The 27,379-nt window shown below is 40.9% G+C and overlaps 3 protein-coding genes across 3 annotated transcripts; 1 reads left to right on the top strand and 2 right to left on the bottom strand.

Annotated features, from left to right (window-relative positions):
* Positions 1-2,060: 2,060 nt before the first annotated feature.
* LOC147257036 (mpv17-like protein) lies at positions 2,061-9,177 on the bottom strand. Its single transcript, XM_086210786.1, has 5 exons — positions 9,117-9,177; positions 8,642-8,733; positions 6,973-7,043; positions 5,690-5,719; positions 2,061-5,052 (listed from the first exon to the last, which is right to left on the bottom strand). Exons 2-5 carry the CDS (start codon positions 8,709-8,711, stop codon positions 4,813-4,815), a joined length of 411 nt encoding a protein of 136 aa, XP_086066912.1. The 5' UTR covers positions 8,712-8,733; positions 9,117-9,177; the 3' UTR covers positions 2,061-4,812.
* A 675-nt stretch (positions 9,178-9,852) lies between these two features.
* ntan1 (N-terminal asparagine amidase) lies at positions 9,853-16,935 on the bottom strand. Its single transcript, XM_086210784.1, has 10 exons — positions 16,485-16,935; positions 15,384-15,486; positions 15,205-15,270; positions 15,012-15,120; positions 14,325-14,398; positions 14,181-14,234; positions 14,043-14,096; positions 13,849-13,946; positions 11,216-11,329; positions 9,853-11,101 (listed from the first exon to the last, which is right to left on the bottom strand). Exons 1-10 carry the CDS (start codon positions 16,563-16,565, stop codon positions 10,931-10,933), a joined length of 924 nt encoding a protein of 307 aa, XP_086066910.1. The 5' UTR covers positions 16,566-16,935; the 3' UTR covers positions 9,853-10,930.
* A 91-nt stretch (positions 16,936-17,026) lies between these two features.
* LOC147257034 (putative ATP-dependent RNA helicase DDX17) lies at positions 17,027-26,015 on the top strand. The gene is made up of 13 exons (XM_086210783.1): positions 17,027-17,352; positions 17,772-17,931; positions 18,361-18,457; positions 18,725-18,858; positions 19,068-19,133; positions 19,224-19,365; positions 19,532-19,692; positions 19,818-19,990; positions 20,691-20,801; positions 20,913-20,974; positions 21,071-21,130; positions 23,763-23,999; positions 24,098-26,015. The coding sequence occupies exons 1-13, from the start codon at positions 17,300-17,302 to the stop codon at positions 24,556-24,558; spliced, it is 1,917 nt and encodes a 638-aa protein (XP_086066909.1). The 5' UTR covers positions 17,027-17,299; the 3' UTR covers positions 24,559-26,015.
* The last annotated feature ends 1,364 nt before the right edge of the window (positions 26,016-27,379 follow it).

Genomic DNA, 27,379 nt, shown 5'->3' with positions numbered 1-27,379 from the left:
GTGTTCCACAAGGCTCTGTACTTGCTTACTGTCCTCTTCACCCTATACCTGCTTCCTGTAGGTCACATTGTAAGGGAACACTTGATTAATTTTCACTGTTATGCAGACGATACACAGCTGTACTTATCAATGCATCCACATGAAACCAATCAGCTGACAAAACTGGAGGCCTGTCTAAAGGACATAAAAACATGGATGACCCATGATTTCCTTTTATTAAACTGATAAAACTGAAGTTATTGTGCTGGGCCCAAAACACCTTCGAAACACCCTATCTAATGAGATAGGTACCCTGGATGTCACCACCCAGGCCCCCAGCACTACTGTAAGGAAACTTGTGATCATGTTCAATCAGGATCTGTCCTTTAACTCCCACATTAAGCAAATCTCCAGGACTGCTTTCTTTCATTTAGGTAACATTGCTAAGATCAGACACATCCTGTTTCAAAAAGGTGCAGAAAAACTAGTCCATGCTTTTGTCACTTCCAGGCTGGATTGCTGCAATTCCCTCCTATCAGGCTGCACCAGTAGGTCCCTAAAGACTCTCCAGCTGCTCCAAAATGTTGCTGCCCGCGTGTTGACGAGAACTAGTAGAAGAGACCATGTCTCTCCTTTACTGGCTTCTCTGCATTGGCTCCCTGTTAAATTCAGAATAGAACTTAAAATTCTCCTTCTAACATACAAAGTCCTCAACAATCAGACTCCTTCATACCTGACAGAGCTCATAGTCCCCTATTATCCAATTAGAACCCTTTACTCCCAGGATGCAGGGTTACTTGTGGTCCCTAGAGATTCTAAAAGTAGAATGGGAGCCAGAGCCTTCAGCTATCAGGCTCCCCTCCTGTGGAACCGTCTCCCAGTTTTGGTCTGGGATGCAGACACCCTCTACCTTAAAGAGCAGACTTAAGACCTTCCTTTCTGATCAGGCTTATAGTTAGGACTGCTCAGGCTGGCCTTCAGATATGCTGCTATAGGCTTAGACTGCTGGGGGATCTCCCATGGTGCACTGGGCTTCTCTCTCCTCCTCTCTATCCTATAAGTGTTACACAGAAATCATACTCATTTGTGTTACTAAGTTGGACTGGCGATGGACTGGCAACCTGTCCAGGTTGAACCCTGCCTCTCGGCTCCGCGCCCCCCGCCGCCTGGAAGAAAATGGATGGATGGATGTGTTGCTAACTCATCGCCTTTTCCAGAGCCTTCGGGCTCCTCACATCCCAGATCCCGGGTGCTGCTGGTGAAGGCTACAGACCTGAAGAGGCTAAAGCGGCCCCCCTTAGCAGCACCTACTCAAGTCCCTGTCTGTCCATCAGTCTCTTTCCCTTTCTCTCCCTCCCTCGCTTTCCTTCTGTATTTCTGTCTCTCCATCATCTGTCTTTCTTTCTTCCCCGGTCTCCTGCTCTCTTTCCCCCCAACCAGTCAAAGTAGAAGGCTGTACCCATTGAGCCTGGATCTGCTTGACGTTCTTGCCTGTTAAAAGGAAGGTTTTCATTGCTGTTGTTGCAGGATGTGTTTGCTCATGGAGAATTGCTGGGTGTAAATTCATTGAAGGAGTGTGGTACTAGACCTGCTCTACTTGTAAAGTGTCATGAGATTTGGCACTATACAAATAAAACTGACTTGACTTGACAATTTAATTTGAATTTTTTTTCTATGTGTTGCCAGTTACATGATAATAAACCAATCATGGATCTGCATCTTTATTTTTATGACAGTGCATTAATTCACATTTACTCCTATTGACCTCTTTCAAAGCAGACATATTATAGTTGGAAAAGTAAAGATGCTAATTACAGCCATGGACGATCTATTCAGTCAGTCAGCAAGCACAATATGCTGAAACGAAATGGAATTCAGTCATCAACTTCTCCATTTTTACCTGTACTTTTCCTACTGTGACTTATACCTACTGTAAAACACTAACAAACTTCTGACTTGACTGATTATTTTACATTTGATAAGAGAATAATATCTCCATAGAGTAGAATGTGGCAAGTTTGTTTCAGTCTTAGAAGCAGAAGAATAACAATGACATTCACACATAGACGTAAAGGGGATAATTTAAATTTATTCAACAATAAATAATATTTCTGTACCACAGTTACTGTAACTTGAGTGCAAAATATGATCATATTTTTTCAGCTAGCACTGGGGTTAAGAATCTTGTTAGTTTCATTATTTAGCTCAAATGGAGCACATTGCTGTTACGATCGGTTCCAGTGTCATACTTCTGAATACAAATAAAGAGAAATTCCATGAATGTAAATCTTCACAAATATTAAGTTCTTTTACCTAAGAATGCAATTCAAATTAACTCAAATAGCTGCAGTGGATCACTTAGTGTTTCTATTTACAATTCAAACACATGATTACATATAAGAATTACTGATAATAAAATGACTAATATTATTTTTATTTGTTCACTTCTGTAGGAAAGACCCAATAAAAGAAATGTTCCCGTCTAATATACTTTTAAAAGCATATTTGAAAACTAAACTTTAAAATCAACTATGTAAACAGATGGGGACACTGCTTACTATAACACCAATAAGTTCAGTGAAACACGAGGCTTTACCGACTGCACTGAGCTCCATTCTGTCTAGTAAAAATGACCTCTGCAGACTCACACTCAGAAATAGAGGTGCCAGTATGTACCTAAGAAGGTAAAAATGCTTGTTGCTGAGGGGTACGCTATTTCAAAATAACTGTAACCTTCAGCTCACTCTGTACCCTTTTGTCAAAAGGCAATTTCAGGCCTCTAGAAGATCCAATATTGTACTTTTCAACCCAAAAGGGTTTGAGGGAACATTCTTCAAAATCATACCCGTAAGCACAGAATTGACCATGTCACATAATTTTCATTTTTGACTGTGAAGAGAACTGCCTGGTGCTAAATTTCAAGAATAATTGCAGGGAAGGAAATATAATGCAACATTTTCACCAAGAGATCAGGTAAAAGAGGGTAATATGGCAAACCCTTGAAAAATAAGGAAATGTTACAAAAAAAAAGAAGAAAGAATGCTCATGTTACAACATGGAAATACAATGACAAGCAGGCAGGCTCTCAAATGTTGAAGAAGTTAAGTTTCATTCTTCTTTATTCAACAATCTGAGAGTAACCTTCATGATTACCTTTTCACTAAATAACAGAAGGAATTTAAACGTGTGTTTCACAGATAAGGTGTGTTGCTTTAAACACACTTGGGGGGGGGGGGGGGGGGGGACTCAGGTCATTGTAGTCCATTAGACCAGCAAATCTATTTAACACAATTAAAGAATACAAGTCATCTCATAATCTAGTCCGACAGTCTCACACAGTAGAGCTCAGTGACCACATCATCAATGTAAACAGTCTGAAAACTCTTACTGAGGGCCAGGTTGTGATATTTAAAATCGAAGTGAAATCAAATGTGTTCATTCCAAAACAGTGCCATCATGTCTTTTTGATTGACATCAGCTGACATATATGAAAAGTCACCAGCAGATATTTACATTCAATGTAGCGTATCAGTATCTAAATGACAGAGATGACATTTGCAGGGACATTTATTCTGTTGCAGCTGAGCAGCTAATTTGCCATGTGGCCTAAAGCATAAACTGGTGCATAATAGCACCAATACCAAAATCTGCAATCTAATTTCATCAGACTTTAATCGTATGTAATTTTGCTTAGATTATTATAAACTAGAGGTCAACCCTAGGTAATTAGCTGCCACTCCACATAGTGGAAATAGTTTCTTCCCATATTCACAACAGTGTCTCTTTTCAATATAAAGTAGTGGCGGTGGTTCATTCAAAGACAAAACCACTTAATATCAATCCAGTACATTTTCTTCAGTTTGATACAGCAAGACTACATTTATGCAATCAACAAACAAACCTGTTGAGAGGTCAAGCACGGCGATAGCCCATTTTGGTATGGAAGGCGAAGAATGAAGTTGATATACTATAATAACACGTAGGGCTGTGCGATATGATGATTCTTTATTTCCACAATATTTGGAATGGTCCATAAATAACAAATTTAGGAGACTTGATTAATATCTATGAATACTGATAATATGTTGATATTAACATGCACAAAAAAGAATCGCACAAATGGGAGATTACGGCTGTTCTTGCAACTTACATCTGCAAAGACAATATAAGAAGAAATCCACAAGGTACGACTTTACAACAGATGTGTTTGGTTTGAGATTTTTAAGAATATTCCCATTTTAGGACTCTGATTATTTCTGTTTGTGCCTATTCGGTTAAAAAGAATTTTCTATTTACCTTTTTATATTATATGCATTAACACTTTACAATTTGTTACACATGTAAAGAAAATGACTCAATTTCGAAATGTAATAAGTCTTATTGTCATTGCATATAGATACTACAAGATCCAACAACACTCAGGGACCATCTCCAGTGCCTCGGAGAAACGGGAGCACTCAAAGGAACATACAATCTCCAGAATGGCAGAAAATGAAGCAACAGTGCCAACCACAGAGCCAACAAGTCACTACAGATAAATAGGCCCTTCCATTTGGTGATTTTATATAAAATATTAATCAACTGATTTTGCTAAAATATGTTATACCCTGATATGTATTGTATGCAGATTATGAGATGTTGAACATATTGCACAGCCCTTATATTGATGAAGAACATGCTGTAGGTACATTCAATCTGCTGGATACAGTTATTCAAAATTCCTTCAAGTATCACGAGGAGGTGTACTTTGACCTCTGACCCTGGCAGTGTCAGCTGTATGAGAACAGGGCTTTCATATGCATCTCCATCTGCTACAGTCTTCTTCTGCATACTTCAGTTCTGTTTAGGTGCTGGTATGAGCGTTCCCTCTTCAGAAGCATCTACCTTGCCTTTCAGGTTCTCCTTTGAGAGTTCTGCTGCATCCTGTTTGGGAGGGAACATCCATGCAAGGGCAGCACCGGCCGTCCCATCGCCGCTCTGGCGTGAAAAACACAGGAAAGTGGCCCAGACGAAGGCACAGCACCCGGTGAAAGTGGTCCGAACATACAGAGGCACCAAGGCAAAGTTCAGGAACTGAGGCAGACAAACAGAGACATTTCACATTTGTGATTATGTATCCAACTGTATTCATATGCAACAGTGTATGTTATTTTGGATTTATAATTTGGATGTCATACTGGAAAGTAAATCCTGATTTGCTGTAAGATTTTTAAACAGTACCTCATGTTCAGCTCTGATATTGTTTGTATTGGTATAAATACAATAAAGGTTTGTCTTAGAAAATGTATTACAGTGAAAAAGCACCAAGATGGGATCACTTTTAGTATTTAAATGTCATAAAAATGAAAGGAAACATGAGGTAATAGAAGTTTTAAGGATTAAGGGATGTAATTTATCATGTGGATATTTGTTTAAATAATACATAATTTTAAGTTTTCCTGTAAGACATGACCAAATTTAATTTTGTTAGATTTGGAATAGATATAACATAGATTTGGCTTTGAAAATGTAGTAGGCTATAATGCAAAGGTACTTAGACTTTCAGTATTTAAATGTAATTTATAAATGAAATGAAATCTGGTTGTGAAAACCTAAGCTCAAAGTTCCACTTACAAACCCACACATTTGCGTGAGGTGACAAGAGGTTGTTGACGGTTGTGAATTATTCGCAAGTTCTTTCCACCTCCTGCACAGGAGATTTAATATTTACCTGCATAAACGGCCAGAACATTAGCCCCGTCTGAAAAGAGATGACAAAGGGCACAAAAATTAGCAAGTGTGTTGGCTCAGTTTGTACTCTGTATGATGACAATAAAATTGAGTCTCATTTAATCCAACCTAATGTTTTCTATTTGTAATTTTCTTAATCTAGGCTATTTTTAATCATTCATTGGAAAAAAAATTGCATCAGTTATACATGCGCAAGTGCACATTCTTATTTCCACCCACCTCGTGTATGTTATGTGAAGTATCTTGATCCTGCTATATTTATTTAAGTAGCATTGAAAAAAATGTCTTCAGTCACCTGTTTCATTGTTCCTCTTATATATATACCTCTCCATATCTGTAAATGGTAAAATAGTAAATGGACTCAATTTTATGTAGCGCATTTCTACCTCAGCGGCACTCAAAGCGCTTTACAGTGTCATCTCATTCACCCATTCACCCATTCACCCACTGATGGTGGAGGCTGCCATGCAAGGCACCAACCTACTCATCAGGAGCAATTATGGGTTCAGTGTCTTGCTCAAGGACACTTCGATATGGTCACCAGGGTCAGGGTCAAGGATCAAACGAGCGACCCTTCGGTTGCTAGACGGCCACTCTACCTCTGAGCCATGCCGCCCACCATAAATGTTTGCCTTTGTTCTGTAGATATTTAACTACTTAAGAAACTTTAGGGGTGAAATGTTTGTACTTCTGTTGTCTTTCTCTTTAACAAGGTTCAAGACAGTATGTTGCAATGAGGGGTTGGTGGTTTTAATAATTTGTGATTCATATGCATTACTATTCATTGGAATACCAGAAGTGAAGTTGTTTTGTTTTTTTAAAAAAAGGGCTATATATCCATCCATCCATTTTCTTCCGTTCATCCTGTTAAGGGTCGCTGGGGCCTGCAGGCTATCCCAGCAGCCTTTGGCCGCCAGTCCATCACAGGGCGAACACACAGTCAACCATTCACACTCACAGTCACACCTACGGTCAATTTAGAGTATCAATCAGCCTCGTCCCCGCTTGATGTCTTTGGACTGTGGGAGGAAGCCGGAGTACCAGAGAGAACCCACGCAGGCACAGGGAAAACATGCAAAGTCCACACAGAAAGACCCTGTGCTTGAGCCGGGAACCTTCTTTCTGTGTGGCGACAGCGCTAACCTACATGCTATTAGATATCAGCCTAAATGATTGTCCCAGTTAAGTCCTGCTATCAGTGAAGACTTGAGGGGATGCTGGCAGGAAGAACAAGGTGTGACAACCATGTCTGCTCTCACCCACCTTGTACGTATTCAGGAATTTTTCTCTCCAGTCCTCCAGTACGTCTTCTTTGCCCTCCAAGAAGCTGACACCTGGTTGACACAGAACAAAAATGACACCTCATGCCCTGATTGCATTTGGGAAATAATTTGACAAAGCTGGAGGTTCAAAGACAAACTTCCACAAAAAACAACGACAGTGATTTTCCATCCATCCATCCATTGTCTTCTGCTTATTCCTACATTAAGGGTCACAGGGGGGTTGGAGCCTATCCCAGCTTCAATGGGCGAGAGGCGGGGTTCACCCTGGACAGGTTGCCAGTCCATCGCAGGGCCAACACATACAGACAGACAACCATTCACACTCACAGTCATACTTATGGTCAATTTAGAGTATCAATCAGCCTCGTCCCCAATTGCATGTCTTTGGACTGTGGGAGGAAGCTGGAGTACCAGAGAGAACCCACACAGGAACAGGGAGAACATGGAGACTCACACAGAAAGATCCCGTGCCCAAGCCGGGACTCAAACCCAGAACCTTCTTGCTGCACCACCGTGCAGCCCTAAAGTGACTTTATTTTAGGTTTTTTTTTTGCTATCTAATCGAGACTGCTAGTTCAATATTTGAAAAACATTGCATTTCAACAGACATAGTCCAACTGTCCCAGACACGAATAAGCAAGGTCCACCGATTTATACACATACAGCATATACGGATGCCCTGAACACAAAGTTGTCAGCTTCTATTTATTTGTGCAGGTGATGGCAGGAAACATCACCTGTTACATACATCATATTGATAAGTGAAACAACGCTGAATTGAAAACGCTTTTCATGTTCATCAAAACAGATACCAGGTATGATGTTTTAAATGAAGGGGTAAATTAGAGTTGTTCTCTAATAATACATTACTCACCTTTTTATATTTGTAAAGCCGGGGCCCATTAATAAATAACCTTTCCATTATTCACCACATTCCAAGTTACCTTGCTGAACTGAAAGTCACAAATTGATGTTTAAAGAAGAATTATTTTTATAACACAAATAATTATTTCATAAATACTTTTATGTGAGTTATTACAAAATTCAGGACTTTAGTTTGAAAACACATTTTCCATCATATTTCTAGATTCATACTGTAAAAATGACTTTCAACTTGACAGCCACTTCCAACCCACCTACTGACAGATGGTGCCTTTGGCGACTTAAAGGGAGTTAGATCTACTTTTTTTTTTTTCCATCACATGTGACTCTGATTTAAATAATGGCCCACTTTGGGCTGTTAACCTTACTCATACCTCAATAATTAGACTCATTCCCTGGCCAACTCTATGTCCACTTGCATCAATGAGCATGCTGATATTCATTCAGCAACAACCTTTATACAAGAAATAAATATGTTGGGTAAGTGTGCTCTTGCCAGGATAGACAGGAGCTTTCTTGCACAGGTGTGGTGTTGAGCCCACCTAATTGAAGCACCCCACTGCAGTTGCTGTCATGTCTTTCAAATGACCTCTGCTGGTCAAGGTTTGTTTCTTGTCACAAAAAACAATTACTGTCTACTCAATACAAAGAAAGAAAAAGCAGAGAAGAATTGGATCAAGTTACACATTGACAGCGATGCGACCTGTACAAAGTTAACCATTAACTGTCCGGGTTGTGTCCCGGGACGTGTCCTTGCCAGCACTGACCTGTGTAGAAGACACTGGTGGCCAGGGGCGCTGCAGTGCTCTGGTCCAGTAACAGCTTCCGCAGCACCATCCCCACCGAATTCCCGGGAAACCTGCGCTCCAAGAATCGCATCCAGAAGAAATTGAAGTTACCATGGAAACTAAACGCGACCACCGCAACATTGCGTGTATGGCTCCAGTCTATTTTGTCCTTCCGCGAAAAGCACTGATGGACGAAGTCCCCACCAGCGAACAGGCACCCGTACAGTGCAACATTGGTGACCCACGGAAACCGACGGACATGTCTCAGAAACGACTGGAGCATTATTTAACTGTAATTGTGGCCTAGCGGAATTCAATATGGAGAAATGTATGAGTAGCGAATGAGCTTCACGGCATCATTCTCGATATCCGTTTCGTTTTCAATGAAATGATACGTTCTATCTCTCGTATAATTGCCCTTTCAGAGGGATATAATGTCTGATAAGATACTTGCTGGTACAGTAGAAACCATCCAAGACCCGGGGCAGAACTGTCAGTCCGCTCACCACGTCCGCTCCTCTAGCTGCGTTACAGTACGCCCCTCGTTACGTAAGAACCTCAGCTGAGATGAGGGGAGGAGCAGGACGCAAGCATCCAACTAGCAGGACCCTTTATTTTAAGTTTAGATAGGAGAACAATTTTCCATTAAAAACCAGAGACCCAAAGCCTTGGGAGGTTAAGATCGTGTCTTAATGCAGTGAGAAACTCGGTCGCAAAGTATTAATATGTATTATCTATACTTAATTCGTTTTTAATATGACGTATTTTTTCCAAACATCTGCTGCCATGTGACACAAAATGTTTTCTAAAATGTCAGAAGTGTAATAATTTTCAATAACGTAAAGTAGTTGGCGCAACTTAATTTTAGTGAGCCATCAACTTAAAAATGTAAGTTTATTGTAAAATGTTTTGAATAGGTTGTAAATAAACATTCTATAATTCTACAATTTCATTTAGCATAAACATAAATTTGATCACAAACAATTTGATGGAAACTGTTTCTGTTGAGCCTATGCATTTTTTATTTTTTTGATGTGGGCCTGCCTGTCACAATGACCTTGTCTTTTGACCACCAAAGACTTTTCAGGTCATCCTTGAGTATCAATGAATGTTTGTACAGTATAGGAAGAAATTTCCTCTATGTGTTCCTGAGTTGTGCTAATGATGCTACTGATTTCATAGGCACAAAAAATCTCCACCCTAGTAGATGCCGGTGTTGGCCATATTTATTGATTTTAAAATCAGGGATATGTTCACACTTTTCACAGAATGTTTGCAATTTTCTGAACAGGAAATAAAAGCAGGCCGATAGGATAATGTTGCTTTAAAATTCAACAATCAAACGTTAAGAGAAAAATCATAAAATTAGTAAAAGCAAATTAAGTTTGTCACGAATCCCATGCAGTAGAGAATTAAACGCGCAAATTCTGATTACACATTCATTGCCAACTATACAGGAGTATGTATTGCATCAGATGAAATGTTTGCTCAGTTCAGCTGTACAATTCAGGCATGTGTATCCCTACTTACTGAAGTGTTGGTACAAATTTACTCCTTGCTGAGGCACCCCTATATGCATTTTTCTAAAGATCAAACTCAAATTTATAGACAATACAGTATTTTGGCCAATAACTTTCAAAACTGTTAACACATTCCAAAGTATTCTGGAATTGTATTCATTTTATAACCGCCAGAAATGTGTTGTTTTTCATAAATTGGGGTAAATCATTCATTGCTGGAAACTTGCTTCAGAACAATAATGTTTGGTTTTCTGGCAACCCATTAACTGACAGCAGCATCCAAATGACGAAAAAAAAAAAAGTCTAAAGCAAACTGAATGGACTTTAAATGCATGTTGATTGCGATCTCTCCATTATGAACATGACTATCATGTGAGGTGCGAAATAAATGTAAAAACTTCCAACAGCAGTATTTCTTCCTAAATGGAAACAGTCAGGCATTGTGAGGACAACAACCTCAACTCAACCAAAGACACTGGTGGAAGGTAGGGACTTTATGCCATCTCACTGGAATGGATGAATAAACCATTGCAGACATGAACAGTATCACATGTACTCCCTCTCTTTGCTCTACTGGGCCAGCCATATGAGTCATGACAGCCATCCCACAGATGTTCAGACATTCAATGATACCTGGGTTTTAAGACACAATGAAGAAAATGCAGACAGTACGTGGGCGGGTCACTAAGCTGAGAGGCAAAAACAGTCTGGTTCCTTGTTAATGTTTTTGAAGAGCGACGCTAGGGCTCTAAGACTGGACAGCCCTCTCCCACTCCCCTCTCTCAGTCCGATGGTAGAGCTGTGGTTGACCCCCCGGGAACAGACTGTCCGAGTTGGGGTGCTCCAAAAGGAATTGAATGGTGGATTTGATGTGGCGGACAAAGTGCGGTGGCTCAGCCATTGGAGACGTAGACAGGTACTACACAGGAGAAAAATACAACAAAATCTGTGTTATACAACCTTGTGCCCCAACATAGAGGCCTTGAAGGAAGCGTGAGAGATAGTGACATTACAAAATGACTTTTGTCTTTACCTTTAAAATTATGTCATCACTTTGTGACAACCAAAAGGCAATATCCATATTGGGAGACCACTTGCAAGGGCCGATTTTAACAAGTCCCCGAATTGAATCATAAATCTCAACCATCTGCAAAGAAATGAACAGGTTTATTTTTTTTAGGTTGACAGAATAACTGATTCTTATTCATTATTGAAAAAAAGAAAATTAATGCAATTAATTGCATCCTTTCCTCCATGTGAGGATTTATCTTGTAAATTGAACTGTGTGAGTGACCAGCAGAGGGCACAATATGCATTTGCTGAGTGCGATCTGTCAGATTTTGACCAATAACATTCATCCATCCATCCATCGTCATCTTCCGCTTATTCCTACACATTAAGGGTCGCAGGGGGGCTGGAGCCCATCCCAGTGTCAACGGGCGAGAGGCGGGGTACACCCTGGACAGGTCGCCAGTCCATCGCAGGGCCGACATACAGAGACAAACAACCATTCACACTCACATTCATACCGACGGTCAATTTAGAGTATCAATCAGCCTAGTCCCCAATTGCATGTTTTTGGACAGTGGGAGGAAGCCAGAGTACCCGGAGAGAACCCACGCAGACACGGGGAGAACATGCAAACTCCACACAGAAAGATCCCGTGCCTGAGCCGGGACTCGAACCCGGAACCTTCTTGCTGTGAGGCCGCAGTGCTAACCACTGCACCACCGTGCTGCCTTCGCACAAGTTATGTAAATAAGAATTACCTTCTAGACAGACTGAGAAAGGTGTACATCTCCAAAAATAGAAAATCATGTTGTGGTGCCAGTGCTTAAATGTGGCAGGCTGCCATACATAGAAATATCTAAAATATCTGTATACAAGTATTACACTTACAACATTTATCTAAACAGTTGATTTGAGTTCATTGGATGAAATTGAGAAATTTGATGTCATTGCCGAAATCAATCAACAGAATTTCTTGTCCACAAAGTAGAAAATCAAACGTGAGATACTTTGCTCATCTTTTTTCATCGTGTATCACTTTCTCTGAGTTTTTTTAACCACTAGTTGGAAAAGTCAAAAATGTTCCTTTACCCATATTTAAAACAATTACTAAGTAATTATTTAAAAAAATAATAGACAGGATTAATCTCTAACAAAAACAAGTGTTCTTTTTGTACTTAAACTAGGGCAATATATCTGGAAAATTTATCCTGATAAAATGTCAGTCAACAACGATAATTATTGATCATTTGCAATTAGCAATATTAGAAAAAAATCAGCAAAAGAAAGGTTAAATCTACTGTACACTGACTACACTCAATGTGTCAGTTGTGTCACATTGACAGTATAATAAAAGTGTTCTCTTGCTGAAAGATTTGCTGTTTGTTTGTCAGTCGACACACATAACATTTTCAAGGCATTTTATTTTGAGGGCCCGAGCACCAAAGGGGCAGTGACCCTATTATATCTGTTCTGTTTCTTTCTTTCTTTATTATTCTGCCACTTCAGACCTCAATTTGACCCCCCAAACATGCTCAAAAACTCACAAAACTTGGCACGCACATCAGGTCCGGTGGAAAATTTGATAAAAATGTAAAATTGAACCCACAAAGTGTAAAAATGTGCTCCACAGCGCTACCTAGGTATCTAAAAAGGGGTGCCACAGCCCGTAGGAATGTTGTAGAGACATCAAACCAAAACTCAATTATTCATCTTATCAAGACCTTTAAATCATATGCTGACACCTCTGACCTCAATCCAACAGGAAGGCCACAATATGCACATGAAAGTATGAATTTGTGCCAATTTTGGACCCTGAACCAATGCTATCTCCTCCTAGGGCATTAATGGTATTACCTTTAAACTTTAATACATGACTTATGACACTGTGCTGAACATAAGTTGTTAAAAAAAATTTTAATAACTCCCAACGGTTTGGTTTCTGTAAGCCCTGAAAGTTGCTGTGCTGCTTTGCACCTTATAATGTAAAACATTGGGAGGGCAATCTCTGGACATATATTTTTTGTCAAACTGAGGCTTCTGACATCTAAACCATAAGTCTGACTACTTTCCAACCTGCATCATTGGATTCAGGACAAATTTTCCCACTAAAATGTGAATTCAAATATAAGCTTTGGCCAAAGTCATGGGCTTTATGAGGATATCTTACTAGAAGAGTACTCTAAAATCCTCATCAAACTGACAGGGCTAAAAAAAAAAGGGGGGGGGGGGTGAAGTCAGAGTTGTCAGCCCTGGTCGGAAAACATCTATGGGCCCATGACATAAGCCCTTCAATGTGCCTCACCCTGGTGTGTGCAAGGGTGCGAAGGCCCATTCAATGCTGTTTTCAGCTTGAATTTAAATTGAACCAGAGAGGAATCACGTTTGTGGTTTGTTTGTTCAACTGAGCAATCTTCATTTAGAGCTTTCCATGGGATTTGCATTAGCATCGACTGTATTTTGTATGAATTAAACAATCGATATACCGTTATATACAAGTTTCACATTGCTATTGATAATGTGTCTGTTGCCAATACACATTGCTTTAGTTCCATTTCCCAAGTCTAATTTACAATGGCATTTTGTGTCACACAAAGGAGTGTGTTTATCACACACAAACAGGCATGTTATTAAGACACAAAAGAGCAGGTCAGCTACCTCTCCCCCAGTGAAGGTCCGAGCTGAGCGAAGCTCCTCGGCAGGTCCTTTATGAGTGAAGGAGGCAGGGAACACTTCCCCTGTTTTAACATTTACACCTTACAGAAAAAAAAAATGCATTCGTTTGAAAGCCATAACAACATTGTGTTGGTCTTACTCTGTAACACATACATATTTATAAATATCGCACCTACCTATTCCATATATTATGGGTCTATGATTTCCATCAACAACAACGTCATTCATTTCTAAAACAGCAGAGTGGAGTTGGTTTGGTTAGATGATGGTGGAGCTGGGTGAGATGCTTGAAAACTACATCATATCAGTGTTACCAGTGATGCAGCATGTTTCCAGGTGAATATCCTCCATCTGTTTCTGGAATGCTGCTGTAAAAATGAAAAGAGATCTTCAGGTTTGAGAAGACACAAATGCTATAATACTGAAGTAAGATGTGAGGTAACCTTAAAGGACAGTACCTAATATGTTAAGGCTGAGTCCATGGGATGTCCTGGACTCATCATTAAATCCTCCAACGAGATGGAGTTCAAGTCTGGAAAGGAAAAGAAAAAATAAGTAGCTGTACTTTCATAACTGTGACACTGACTTTTCGGCACCAACACGATGCCTCTCAACATCATTTCAATGGCAACAGGGGAAGTGAAATGCCCATGTGGATAATATACTGGCAAAATAAATCCATTGAGTTGGTGTAGTGAGTGTGGATGGATTATGTGTACATGTGGATTGGGAATGATTGCTGATGGCAATAATAGTAAGGTGACTTCAGCATCTTGGATGCTTCTTTTGGCCATTTTTAACTGTATTTCTGTGGCACAGTGTAACCACTGTTTCAATGACGTCTGAATCGAAGTGACAGAACATCTGATCTAATGTGCTTTATCCTGTTTACATGTTTATACTACTGATCAGACTTTTGCCACATGTAAAATAAGCATATCTAGGCTGGCCTGGGAACGCCTTGGGATTCCCCCGGAAGAGCTGGTGGAAGTGGCTGGGGAGAGGGCAGTCTGGGCTTCCTTGCTGAGGCTGCTGCCCCTGCGACCCGGACCAACCAGATTAGCAGATGACAACAATAACGACGAAAATAAGGATCAAAATTTGGATGACAGTGACAGTGAAAATTAGACCCCCATGTTCCATACCTTCCCTCCTTACTGACATTGCTCAATGATGTGACAGATTTCACAAGGAGTGGGACTTCAGACCATGTGCTAGAGCCATCACAGTGAGCAAGGCACACAGCTCCACTTCCTAAAAAATAAATGAAACCCAGAGAAACTTTTATTTCATACAGAAGCAGAATTTGGCACAAGTTAAAAGCAAAAGGAATGCTACCAGTATGCCGCAGAACAACCAAGTGGCAGGTGGTGGCATCGTCTGATCCAATTACTGAAACAAAAGCTGGGATGCAACAAAAAAACAAACAAAATAAAAACACAAGAGAGCACAGATTACCATTTTCCACACTTCCGATCATCTGAACAGGGATCTAGGAATCACTTGGCTTTACTTACAGTCTGCTGGTGTTGTCGCAGCAAACTCTCTCTGTTGTACGTAAAGGAGGCACTTTGGGTCAACATCGGTAAGTGGTTGGGAACAAAATGCTCTTGCAGTTTCCTGCTCCAAAAAAAAACCAAAACAAAATAAAATTCACTCAGAGCATTTGTAAATGCGGATAATATATTATCAGGCCACGGAGATAATCAGAAATAAGCAATTCGTGCTGACTTGGGGGTATTTTTTTCTGTCAGGAAACCACAGAGATATACAAGTTGAAAATAAATTTACAGGGGGAAAAAGGGAAACGACATATTTTAAGGAATCAAGCAGGAGATGAGCAATTATTAAGTGTAAAGTTCATTGCTCTAACTCTCTCCTAAACTCTTTTGAAGTAATTTTCAGATAAAAGCTGGAAACTCCATAATTTTTCCAAACAACTTAATGTATATGTTTAAACTGCGTTCACAAATCTAATCAAAATAGATGCTGCATTTTAAAATGTCTTAAATATTGTTCACATCCATCCATTTTCTACCGGTTATCCTGTTATGGGTCGCGGAGGGGCTGGAGCCTATCCCAGCTGCTTTCGGGCGAAAGACGGTGCTCACCCTGGACAGGTCGCCAGTCCATCGCAGGGCCAACACACAGAGACAGACAAACATTCACACTCACAATCACAGTTACGGCCAATTTAGAGTATCCAATTAACCTAGTCCCCTCTTGGGAGGAAGCCGGAGTGCCCGTAGAGAACTCACGCAGGCACAGGGAGAACATGCAAACTCCACACAGAAAGATCCCGTGCTCGAACCGGAACTTTCTTGCTGTGAGGCGACAGTGTTAACCACTGCACCACCGTGCATTGGTCACATATTTATAACAATTTGTTTCATTCCCCTTGGCTCCCCATTTAAGGCACATGCGCTGAACATGAAGTTAGTTAACATTTAAAAGGACAAAACAAAAGTGTATTGTCCTTTTACATTAAAATGTATCTGCCCGTTTTCTAAGCTTAATAGTGTTGTTAGCTAACCGTCAGTGTCCACATAAAAATGACACTGTAAACTGTGATGACAGTTTCTAGATCCTGACTTTAGCTACACTGCCAGGAAACTAACCTGTAAATGTGGATATTTGTCGAACAGTTCCGCTGTAGATGTTGTACGCTCAACTCCTCTATTTTGAATAAACAAAGGCATTTCCCTTCGCAAAGAGCACGTCAAAATTAACTGATTAACATTCTACACTAAAGATCAGTAATATCACGTTCCCCTTCCACTTCCTGGAGGACTAGCTTCTTCTTGTTCTTTTATTAGGCGGATTAGACGCATCGTGGGTGTTTTGCTGCCCTCCTCAGTCCAGACGTGGGTGTGTTTACGCACAACAGGCGAGTGGTATGGATACATTCCAGCAGTTTTTTTGTTTTTCTTCGAATCTTCTACTCTCTATATTGTAGACAGTAGCCAAAATGCCCCTCAGACTATCGTTTTCTGCTCTGATGTCCAACAAGTGCCCAAGGTTTCTCACACAAAGCCATCAACAAATCTGCGCAACGGACCCAATTCACGGTTACCACTTCTCCTACTTTCATACGTAGCATCCATTTCCCACAATAAAGAGACGTAAAATTACGCGTGTAAAAATTTACGCCGTAAAAGAGGGCAGGGCCAGGAAAGGAAGAGGACGCCGAGCAGCAGACGTGGAGCTGAAGCTATGTGACGCATATAACGATTCAAATTTAACATCCCCATTTAAATTGTCGTCGTATATACCTGTAGTTATAATATATACAATTTCCCCTCGGTTTCTTTTCTTTTTGTAAACGCAAACTGGGCTTATTTTTCAGTTAATCACAACGTAAACAAACCCGTCTCGAGCTGCTGAACTATCTGTTAGCTTGTTGCGTCAGACCCGAGAACTGTTTTTCGCAAACATGAGAGGGGGCTCCTCCTATGGGGACAGAGACAGGGACCGTGGACGAGACAGGTAATGTCATATTTAATACATGGCAACAACACAGACATGTAATCTGCAGAATGTATTGCATCGTAATATCCTGGCACCACATGAAGTTTGACCCCGAGCTATAGCAACATGCATACATTAAAAATCGCTCCTTAAATGCTGAGGTTAATGGTCTCTGGAGGCCTTAAGCGGTCTCAATTTAGTTTGATATACGTTAACAATTAACTGCTCTCGGTGTTGGGACGTTGGAAATTTTAAGTAAAGGTTTTTTTTTTTGTCTTGAATTTACCTTAAGGGGGCGTAAGTGTAAAGGTAATCTTGTCATTTAAATTCAGTTGTACAAATATGTAACACTGAGCTGAAAACTAAACTTGACAGGAAATTGAACCTGACACGAATGATTCTAAAGTGCTCCCTGTCTGTTGATCCTTACGCATCAGGCCTCGGTTTGGGTCAATGAGTGGTCGCAGTGGCCCTCAGCCCATGAAGTTTGGTAATCCAGGTGATCGTCTCCGTAAGAAGAGGTGGAACTTGGATGAGTTGCCCAAATTTGAGAAGAACTTCTATACTGAGCACCCAGATGTGCAATGCCTTAGTCAGGTAAATGTCATATTACTCCAAAGACGATCGGTAAACATGAGTGAGTCATAGAATTTACATGATTAATTGAAATGTGTTTCGAATAATTTCACAGGTGTTACAACTAGTCAACATCACGATATCCGTCATTAGTTGTATTGCTGTTACAGCCATTTTACTCATAAGCAAATAATTGAATAACAAATTTAAACTCTGTTATAGTAGCGTTATGTCTGAAGCAATATCAGTGAAAGATTTTTTTCAACTAGGTGTTAGTGTGTGTGTTTGTTTCCTCTCTCTCTCTCTCTCTCTCTCTCTCTCTCTCTCTCTCTCTCTCTCTCTCTACACACACACACACACACACACACACACACACACACACACACACACACATTGGCACATCTACCTGCATGCTTTTACTTATTTTTTCCCCTCCCCTGTCATAATCAGTATGACGTGGATGAGTATCGCAGGAAGAAGGAGATCACCGTCAAGGGTTCTGGCTGTCCCAAGGCCGTCACCACTTTTCAACAGGCACAGTTTCCACGTTAGTAATCTATATATTAGATTACATTACATTACACAGAGAGTAATGAATGCTCATTTTTTTCTTTGTTTATACAAACGTACTACATATTTTTGCATGTAGTAACACATCTTTACATTCATGTTTAATATAACAAATAGTTTAAGGAGATTTTGGTCAGTGATATTTACAAGAAGAAAACATTTTCTAGTTTTGCTCCTGTCATCCCTTGAAAACAGTCATCCAGCAGTCCAGCACTATTTTTGATTGTGTCATTCTCTCTTTTAGAATATGTGATAGATGTGTTGGTGCAGCAGAATTTCAAGGAGCCAACCCCAATCCAGTCTCAGGGTTTCCCTCTTGCCCTGAGTGGTAGGGACATGGTGGGGATTGCACAGACTGGTTCCGGAAAGACACTAGCTGTAAGAATACCTGGCTGTTATCCTAATGATGGTGACTTTTCATTCGAAATAATATTATTTCATATAAATTTCACATTTCATAATGTTTAAAGTACAGTTATGTATGAAATCTAAATAGCAATACATAAATGGTACATTTAAGAAATTGGTTTGCATTACTTCCTGTGGTTCCTAACAGTATGCTATTCTGTCCGTCATTTATTTTATAGTATCTTCTTCCTGCGATTGTGCATATCAATCATCAGCCCTATCTAGAGCGAGGAGATGGTCCAATTGTAAGTACATATGTAAATGTAAATAGTGGCTAGATCGATGAATGTTAAGGCTGTGGGTCAGTGTCTAAAGCCTTCCTGCTCTCTCTATAGTGTCTGGTTCTTGCCCCAACCCGAGAGCTGGCCCAGCAGGTGCAGCAAGTGACATATGACTATGGCAAGTCCTCCAGAATCAAAAGCACCTGTGTTTATGGTGGTGCACCAAAAGGGCCACAGATTCGAGACCTTGAGAGGGGTGAGTATGGTTGTATACAACAATGAATTCCATTTATTATCAAAAGTATTGAAATTCAGAATTCTAACCACATCTTCACATAAAATATCCCATTTGGATAGTCTTTCACTTTTATCAGTTATTTTAATTTTTTGTTTTTTATTTTTTGTTTTTTTTTGCTGTCAAGGTGTTGAGATCTGCATCGCTACCCCTGGTCGCCTCATTGACTTCTTGGAGGCAGGAAAGACAAACCTGCGTCGCTGCACTTATCTGGTCCTGGATGAGGCAGACCGCATGCTGGACATGGGCTTTGAACCACAGATTCGCAAGATAGTCGACCAAATCAGGGTAGGAGAAAGGCTCACTTATCAGGACTAAATTTTTATAGGGTCATTATTACTTCTGATGTTGTGTTCGGTGTCCTGTGATGTAGAAGATGCATTTTTTCTGTCTGTCTCTATTTTCTGTCTTAGCCTGACAGACAGACGCTGATGTGGAGTGCAACCTGGCCAAAAGAGGTACGGCAGCTTGCTGAAGACTTCTTGAGGGACTACATCCAGATTAATATTGGAGCCCTGGAGCTAAGCGCCAATCACAACATCCTGCAAATAGTTGATGTCTGCATAGAGGCTGAAAAGGACAACAAGTAAGGGAAGCTGAGGGAAAGTGTCTGAACCACAGAAGAATTTTCTCTTGATATTTTCATCACTACCAACAGGCCATGTCAAGTTTTGGGGAAATTTTTTATTTGTCATCCTCTCAGAGCGTGTGTGCTAGCAGCTCCCTGAAGCATGCACAGTATGAATCACTGTGCCCAGTCGTTTTGTCAGGAAAGTAGTACAAAATATGAATCTGATTCTAAAATGACATTATCTTCTGATTTTAAATTGTAATTCCATAACTGTTAAGCACAATTATATTTCTATCAATTCAGGTCAAAACTATTCAGAGAAAAATATATTTGATTACTTTTGATGGTGGTATGCCAAGACTTCCCACCTTCAGGCAGCATAGATCAGAGGTAGAGTGGCTGTCTAGCAACCAAATGGTTGCTGGTTTGATCCTTAATTCCACTTCCACAAGATTCAGACCCTCTAATTGCTCCTGATGAGTAGGCTGGAACCTTGCATGGCAGCCCCCACCAGTGAGTGTACGTGAATGGGTGAATGAGATAACACTACAGAGTGCACAGAGGAGAGAAGGGGATCTATCTTCAAGTGTTGCCCTGAAGAGGATATCAAATTAGAGGATTTCCCAAGAAATTGTTGAATGCCAATACCTTTAACTTATCTAACTATCCTAATTGTTCTCTCTTGGCGGTGCTTTTTATCTCCCCCTGTGAATAGGCTTATTCAGCTGATGGAGGAGATTATGGCCGAAAAGGAGAACAAAACCATCATCTTTGTGGAGACCAAGAAACGTTGTGACGATCTGACAAGAAGGATGAGGAGAGATGGGTAAGAGATTGGGACACTTTGATGACGCCAGTTCTCCTAGCTATGCAAGTATTTTAAGGACAGGCCTATATATATAGATCAGACATCTCACTTATCCTGCTACATTACTAGGTGGCCAGCCATGTGTATCCATGGAGACAAGAGCCAGCCAGAACGAGACTGGGTACTCACAGGTAAATGAAATACCGTCTTATCATCTGTCATAGCTAAAATGCCAGTAGTCGTTCTTGAAATTCTCTGTAAGAGATATTTTTTGTTTCATCCCACAGAATTCCGTAGTGGAAAAGCTCCCATTTTGATTGCCACTGATGTAGCCTCTCGGGGTCTGGGTATGTCTTCTCACACTTTAGGAAAATCTCCCAATTGATTATATAATCTGTTCTTCCTACATTTTTTGAAATGTTTCACTGTAAAAAGGTTTAATGTACATGACAAGACAGCAGCTAAAATGGGAACACACTACAGGAGTTTTTGATCCTGACGGGTTGATAAATCAGATTTTGTTGTGCTCTGAGAAAGAATCTTCACAGATCCTCCCTCTAATTTCAAACACGCACACACTACATGCTTTAAAAATAACGCCACACCATACCAGATCATGTATTACGTCATCGGTCTTAATTACTAACTTAATGTCTCATCCAATAGGAAGCAGATGCAAATAAAACAGAGACTGAGAACAACAAGCATCTGTAGTAATGCTTCACAGTGAGGGGAAACAAAAGAAAAAAGCCGAACCAAAAATTCCAGATGTAGATGTATTTGGGGGGGTGTGGTCTACATTATTTCTTTAGCGAGAACTGGCTGAACCAAATTTTGACTCTTTGAATCTGTCAACACTAGTACAGCGATCTCGCTTAAGTTAGCCTCAATGGCTACAATATTTACCATTGTTACCAACACTGATTTATTTCTTAAGGGCTATTGCGATGCCATTTGATTACTGATGTAATTGTACTTATTTAAAATCCTACTTATGAAATGTATTAGTGCAAGTACTACTACTACTGCAAGTAGATCCTCAAACCTTAAGGTTGAATCTGTAACCCCTGCACACTATCAGACAATCTGGGCAGATCATTGGAAACACCCCTGCAATTTTGTGGGATAGCTAGATCGGAGCTCAAATCAGCCTGACTATCCTTTAATGTATGTCCAGTTTCAGAGAAATTAATGTTTGAAGTAAACCTTGTTTTATTGCAGAGCTTGATTTACCAGGAGGTAAGTAGGTAGCACAAGAGACTGTCGGGAGTTAAGTGTAGCTGCAATTTCTTGAATGTCATAAAAGGCAAGAGTTGCTATCAGGTGGATATCACAGTGTGTTCCTTGTCATGCAAGAACTGTCCATAATATATTAATGAAGAAGTCTGAGCACACCACAAGATACAGTCAGTTTAGGATAACAGATGAACAATGAAATGTAATTGAAACCTCATCTACGAGCCTGACAGATGAATGACAGCCGGCACTGTGGAGGCTGCTGGCCTTACGCTCCACTGGGTTGATAGTCTGTTTCTTGTTACTAAAGAAATAAAGCTTCCCTAAACTGGGGCTCTTTGGCACGCTGCCTGAAAGGAGGGGTGTGTCGGGCACTTTTTCGTATGTCTCCTTTGTGGTGTCAAACTAAATAAACTTTATGTTTTTCTTAAATTCATTTTGTAGTTGCGCTATTGATATTCTATAAAATTAGACAAATTATTATGTTTTAAGATGCGTTTGGTCTTTTACTTGTAGGACAATAATGAAAACAACAGGAAGCATAGGATCTCTCATTTGTTGGTAGAACCTGAGAAGGGGGGATAAGGGAAGTGTCTTTGACTTGCCTAAATTCCTATGACTGTATTCTTGTTTTTTCCCCTCTTCTCCTCTCAGGGTTTGGCAGCACACGGCAGTTGTAACAGTCTGTGCTGCTGTCGCTGCCCCCTCAGTCATGTTTAAGTAGAACCTCGGCTAGTTTTAGAGGGATTAAAGCCCCTCTTCCTCCTTGTGGGTAACCAAGATCCCCCCTGGCCAAAATTGTCGGTTTGTAAATCCAACGAGCCTCTCTTGGGAGCAGCCTGAGGTGCCTGTATGTCTGCCCATCGATCCGTCCCAAAAGGCAGACTGACAGAGACTGACTGAGAGAGTTAGACGGGCTTGTCTGGATCCAGTCCTGGCCACAGTCTGAGGAGGGTCCTGCAATGGGGCGAGAGAGCAACAGAACCTGCCCTTGTGTCCCTTGAGGTTCAAACGGTTCTGCTCCCGCCTGATGTTGCTGGTGTGCGCAGAAGGTGAGGGAGGAATCCTGTCTCCCTCGCCCTCGGCCTCTCCCTATGAACCAGGACTGATCAGGGGGGACTGGCTAACTTTATAAAACACCATGAAGGCGGTAAGTACCTCACCGCCCCTTTCTCTTAACTCTTCCACGAGCTCACCATACATGCATCCAGCTCCTGTTATGATGAAAAGCAAAGCAGTTTGTATGGCACATGATTTGTCTGTAATGCAGTGGGTTATGGTTGATGAAAGACCCTCCCTCTGTCATGGTGGACGAAACAACTGGAGGGGAGACTTATCGGACACAGCAGTGCTGTCAGAGCCCCATGTCCTCTGTAATGAGAAACAGACTCACTATGGCCAGTCATGACAATGGTGTGAAGGCTGATTTTTCAATCAATGTCCTTATTTATACTTCACTGTCCTACTCAGTTTTAATCAAATGGAAAGCCACTTGGTTACAGTGGTTTCACATTGAAACATTTTAACAGAAATCATGTTTATGTGTGGAGTTTGTGTCTGATTATACAGGTGAGTTACTCTGAGTAGATTTCTGATCTCTGATTTAAATATGACATACTTAATTGTACTTAAAAATGCTAAAAACAGCTGACCTGAAATAATACAAGAATAAACTCTTCCTTACTGAAGCATCCGGTCTTTCTTTCTCCCATGTTCTAAAACCGACTGATCTTTATATTAAAGATGTTGAAGATGTCAAGTTCGTCATCAACTATGACTATCCCAACTCCTCTGAGGATTATGTCCACCGTATTGGACGTACAGCCCGCAGCACCAACAAGGGAACTGCCTACACGTTCTTCACCCCGGGAAACCTACGGCAGGCCCGGGACCTTGTCCGTGTGCTTGAGGAGGCCCGACAGGCCATCAACCCTAAACTGCTTCAGCTTGTGCAGTCAGGCCGCAGTGGAGGAGGAGGAGGTAATAAAAACAGAACATATCACAATCAGACAGATTGCCAGCTATTTAGATGCAGGGCGTTTCAAATTTTACTGATTACATTTTTTTGTATGGCACAGGTGGCAGAACACGTTACCGTGGTAGCAGCTCCAACAACCCCAACCTAATGTACCAGGAGGAGTGTCATCGCCGCATGCGCCCTGAAGATGGAGGTGACAGCAAAGACAGCCGCTTCAACCGTGAGAGCCGCAACAGCCGTGATGGAGACCGCTCATCTTCCTCCTACAGGGACAGAAGCCGCGATCGCAGGGGCAACTACGACTCCGATCAGTACCATAACTACAACAGCAGCGGAGGCTACAATTCCCGCAGTGGTGGCCAGTCTGGTAGTGCTGGAGGGATGGATCATTCTACTCAGCTACAGGGCCAGTTTGGCCCGCTTCCTCCCCTACCATCAGGGGCGCCTCAGCCTCTGATGGCTCAGCAGTTTGCTCCACCACAGCCCCCGTTAATGAGTTTCATGGGGCCACCACCCTACTCTTTTAATTCTCCTGCTCTTGGCCCTCCTCCTCGCAAGTAGAGATGAGCTATTTGTCAACTAACCACGGATTGCTCTCCAACTGTGGTCAACCCAAAATATGTATGAGTTGAATATGTTTTTTTTTTGTTTTTTTTATGTGAATTGCATGCATTGAATTTGATTTATTCTTCTAGAAAAAGGAAGAGAACCCCAGAATAATGGTCCCTAACTGTGTAACATCAAGAATTTGGTGTATAACGTGTAGTGGTGGATATCCCAAGAATATTGCCATGTTCACCAGCTGTTCTAGAACAAGACTGGAAACTAGCACATGGCCACTGACACCTCAGTGGTATTAGCTTCATAGTATTTGTCTGGTCCAGTTTTAGTTCTGTCCTAGTTTTCTTCTTTCAGCGACAGACCAGTTACTGTGCTAACCGATTGTGAATCTAGCCTACAGCTTTTCTTCAACTAACCATTTTTTTGTCCGTCTCCTGTCAAGCTCAAAGAGGATTCTGTTAAATTTTCTCATTCAGCTGATGTCAAAGCAATTTTCTGGGTAAAATTTGTGTCCACTGATGACTGTCATCATTCAGATGAATTCACCCTCGGCTGACAGTAAAATCGTTGCATTCTCCTTCATGTTTGCCAGGGGAAGATTGAAAGTTGGTGTACCACAGCTAAGTTGTCAATAGAGTTGCTTGTAGTGAAAGCTTAATAACTTATTTGTATTCATCTAATTAGAAATCCGTATGCGATATTAGTCACTGAAGACTAATGACAATCTCAGGGTCGAGTTCAGATTTGTATGCACTGTTCTCTGGAACAGACCACCAATTTACAAGACAGGTTTAAAGGGGGCCTTTACATTCCAGTCACAACTTGTGCCAGCTTTAGCAAAGTCTGTGTTTACATCTCACCTAGTTTTGTGTGTACAGAGACTGAACTGAGTCTGCAGCCAATTATATTTTCTTATGACTTTTGACCAGCAATCCATGTGTACTTACTTGTTCTGGAGTTTGTGCTTCTGCAGCCCTGCATGTTAATTCTCTAGTTTTGACAGCTGTCAGACAATATTTTAGACTTACCAATACAAGACTGTTTTCCTGGATTTACATGTTTATACTATATTTTGTCATGCATACATATACATTTTTTTGTTTTGGTTGTTAAAAAGTTTTTCTGTCTGTCTTATATATATATCTATCTCTCTCTCTCTCATCTTACTCATTTTGAGAAGATTAGTTGATGTAATTGAATTTAAAGGCTTTGTTTTGATGTTGTCATTCATGACAATGGCCTCTCTGCTCATGTTGAATATGTATGAGGCTTTACATTAGTGTCACCGCACTCTTATGAAGCAGAGGGTCAATTACTCATCTGCAGAAAATTTCTCATTCGACAAAATCTGTGAAGATACTTTTGTGATTTTACTGAGCATGCTCAGAGCTTTTAATAGATTGCTGTCTAAAAAGTTACTATTTTTACATTGCTCTCTCATTAAAGAATATTTGAAGTGAAAATTGTTTTCTGTTCTTTGTGAACAACAGATTAATTTGTGAACAAGTCACACATGACTTACACTCTTTGAGATGCCAGAATAGACAGATTTGAACGTCTAGTAAGAAACTGCTACTCTGCCAATGACAGAGCAGCACATAAGACAGCAGGCCTAATTTATGAAATGCTCTTAGTTCCTCTGTAGGACCCCCATAGCTTTGATTTTAGTTTCACATACTGGATCAGCCAAGCCTGACTGATGACTTTTTGTTACTCTGTTCTACTAACATCTATTGTATATCACTTGAAATTGTCATTCAACCAGGCTTGCAAATCCATTAATGCTGTGAGAAGTACAGCAATGAGAATGGAGTTACAAACTAAGCATGTAATCCGGCAAGATGGCCTTAAACGTATCGAAAAGCCCTTTGTAGAACGAGAGCAGCCTACTACTCAGCACTAATCGAGGAACACAAGAACAACCCCAGGTTCCTCTTCAGTACTGTACTGCCAGACTGACAGAGAGCCACAGATCTATTGAGCCAAGTATCACCGCTATGCAGACGATACACAGCTGTACTTATCAATGCATCCATATGAGACAAATCAGCTGACTAAACTGGAGACCTGTCTAAAGGACATAAAAAAATGGATGACTCATTATTTTCTTTTATTAAACTGATAAAACTGAAGTTGTTGTGCTGGGCCCAAAACATCTTAGAAACACCCTATCTAATGAGATAGGTACCCTGGATGGCATCACCCTGGCCCCCAGCACTACTGTTAGGAACCTAGGAGTTCTCTTTGATCAGGATCTGTCCCAAATTCAGCAATCTCCAGGACTGCTTTCATTCATTTAGGTAACATTGCTAAGATCAGACACATCCTGTCTCTAAAAGATGCAGAAAAAAAGTCTATGCTTTTGTCACTTCCAGGCTGGATTACTGCACTTCCCTCCTATCAGGCTGCACCAATAAGTCCCTAAAGACTCTCCAGCTGCTCCAAAATGCTGCTGCCCGTGTGTTGACTCGAACTTGTAGAAGAGACCATGTCTGTCCTGTAATGGCTTCTCTGCATTGGCTCCCTGTTAAATTCAGAATAGAATTTTAAATTCCTCTTCTAACGTGCAAAGCCCTCAACAATCAGGCTCCTTCATACCTGACAGAGCTCATAGTCCCCGATTATCCAAGTAGAACCCTTTGCTCCCAGGATGCAGGGTTATTTGTAGTCCCTAAAGTTTCTAAAATTAGAATGGGAGCCAGACCCTTCAGTAATCAAGCTCCCCTCCTGTGGAACCGTCTCCCAGTTTCGGTCCGGGATGCTGACACCCTCAGTATGTCGAAGAGCAGACTTGTCCCACCGTCCTGGGTGAGGGATCCCT

Source organism: Aulostomus chinensis, chromosome 8, assembly GCF_037954235.1.
Source record: "Aulostomus chinensis isolate RoL2024-O1b breed Wild chromosome 8, RoL_Achi_v1.0, whole genome shotgun sequence".
NCBI classification, from domain to species: Eukaryota; Metazoa; Chordata; class Actinopteri; order Syngnathiformes; family Aulostomidae; genus Aulostomus; species Aulostomus chinensis.
This window is presented reverse-complemented; position numbering and strand designations above follow the sequence as displayed.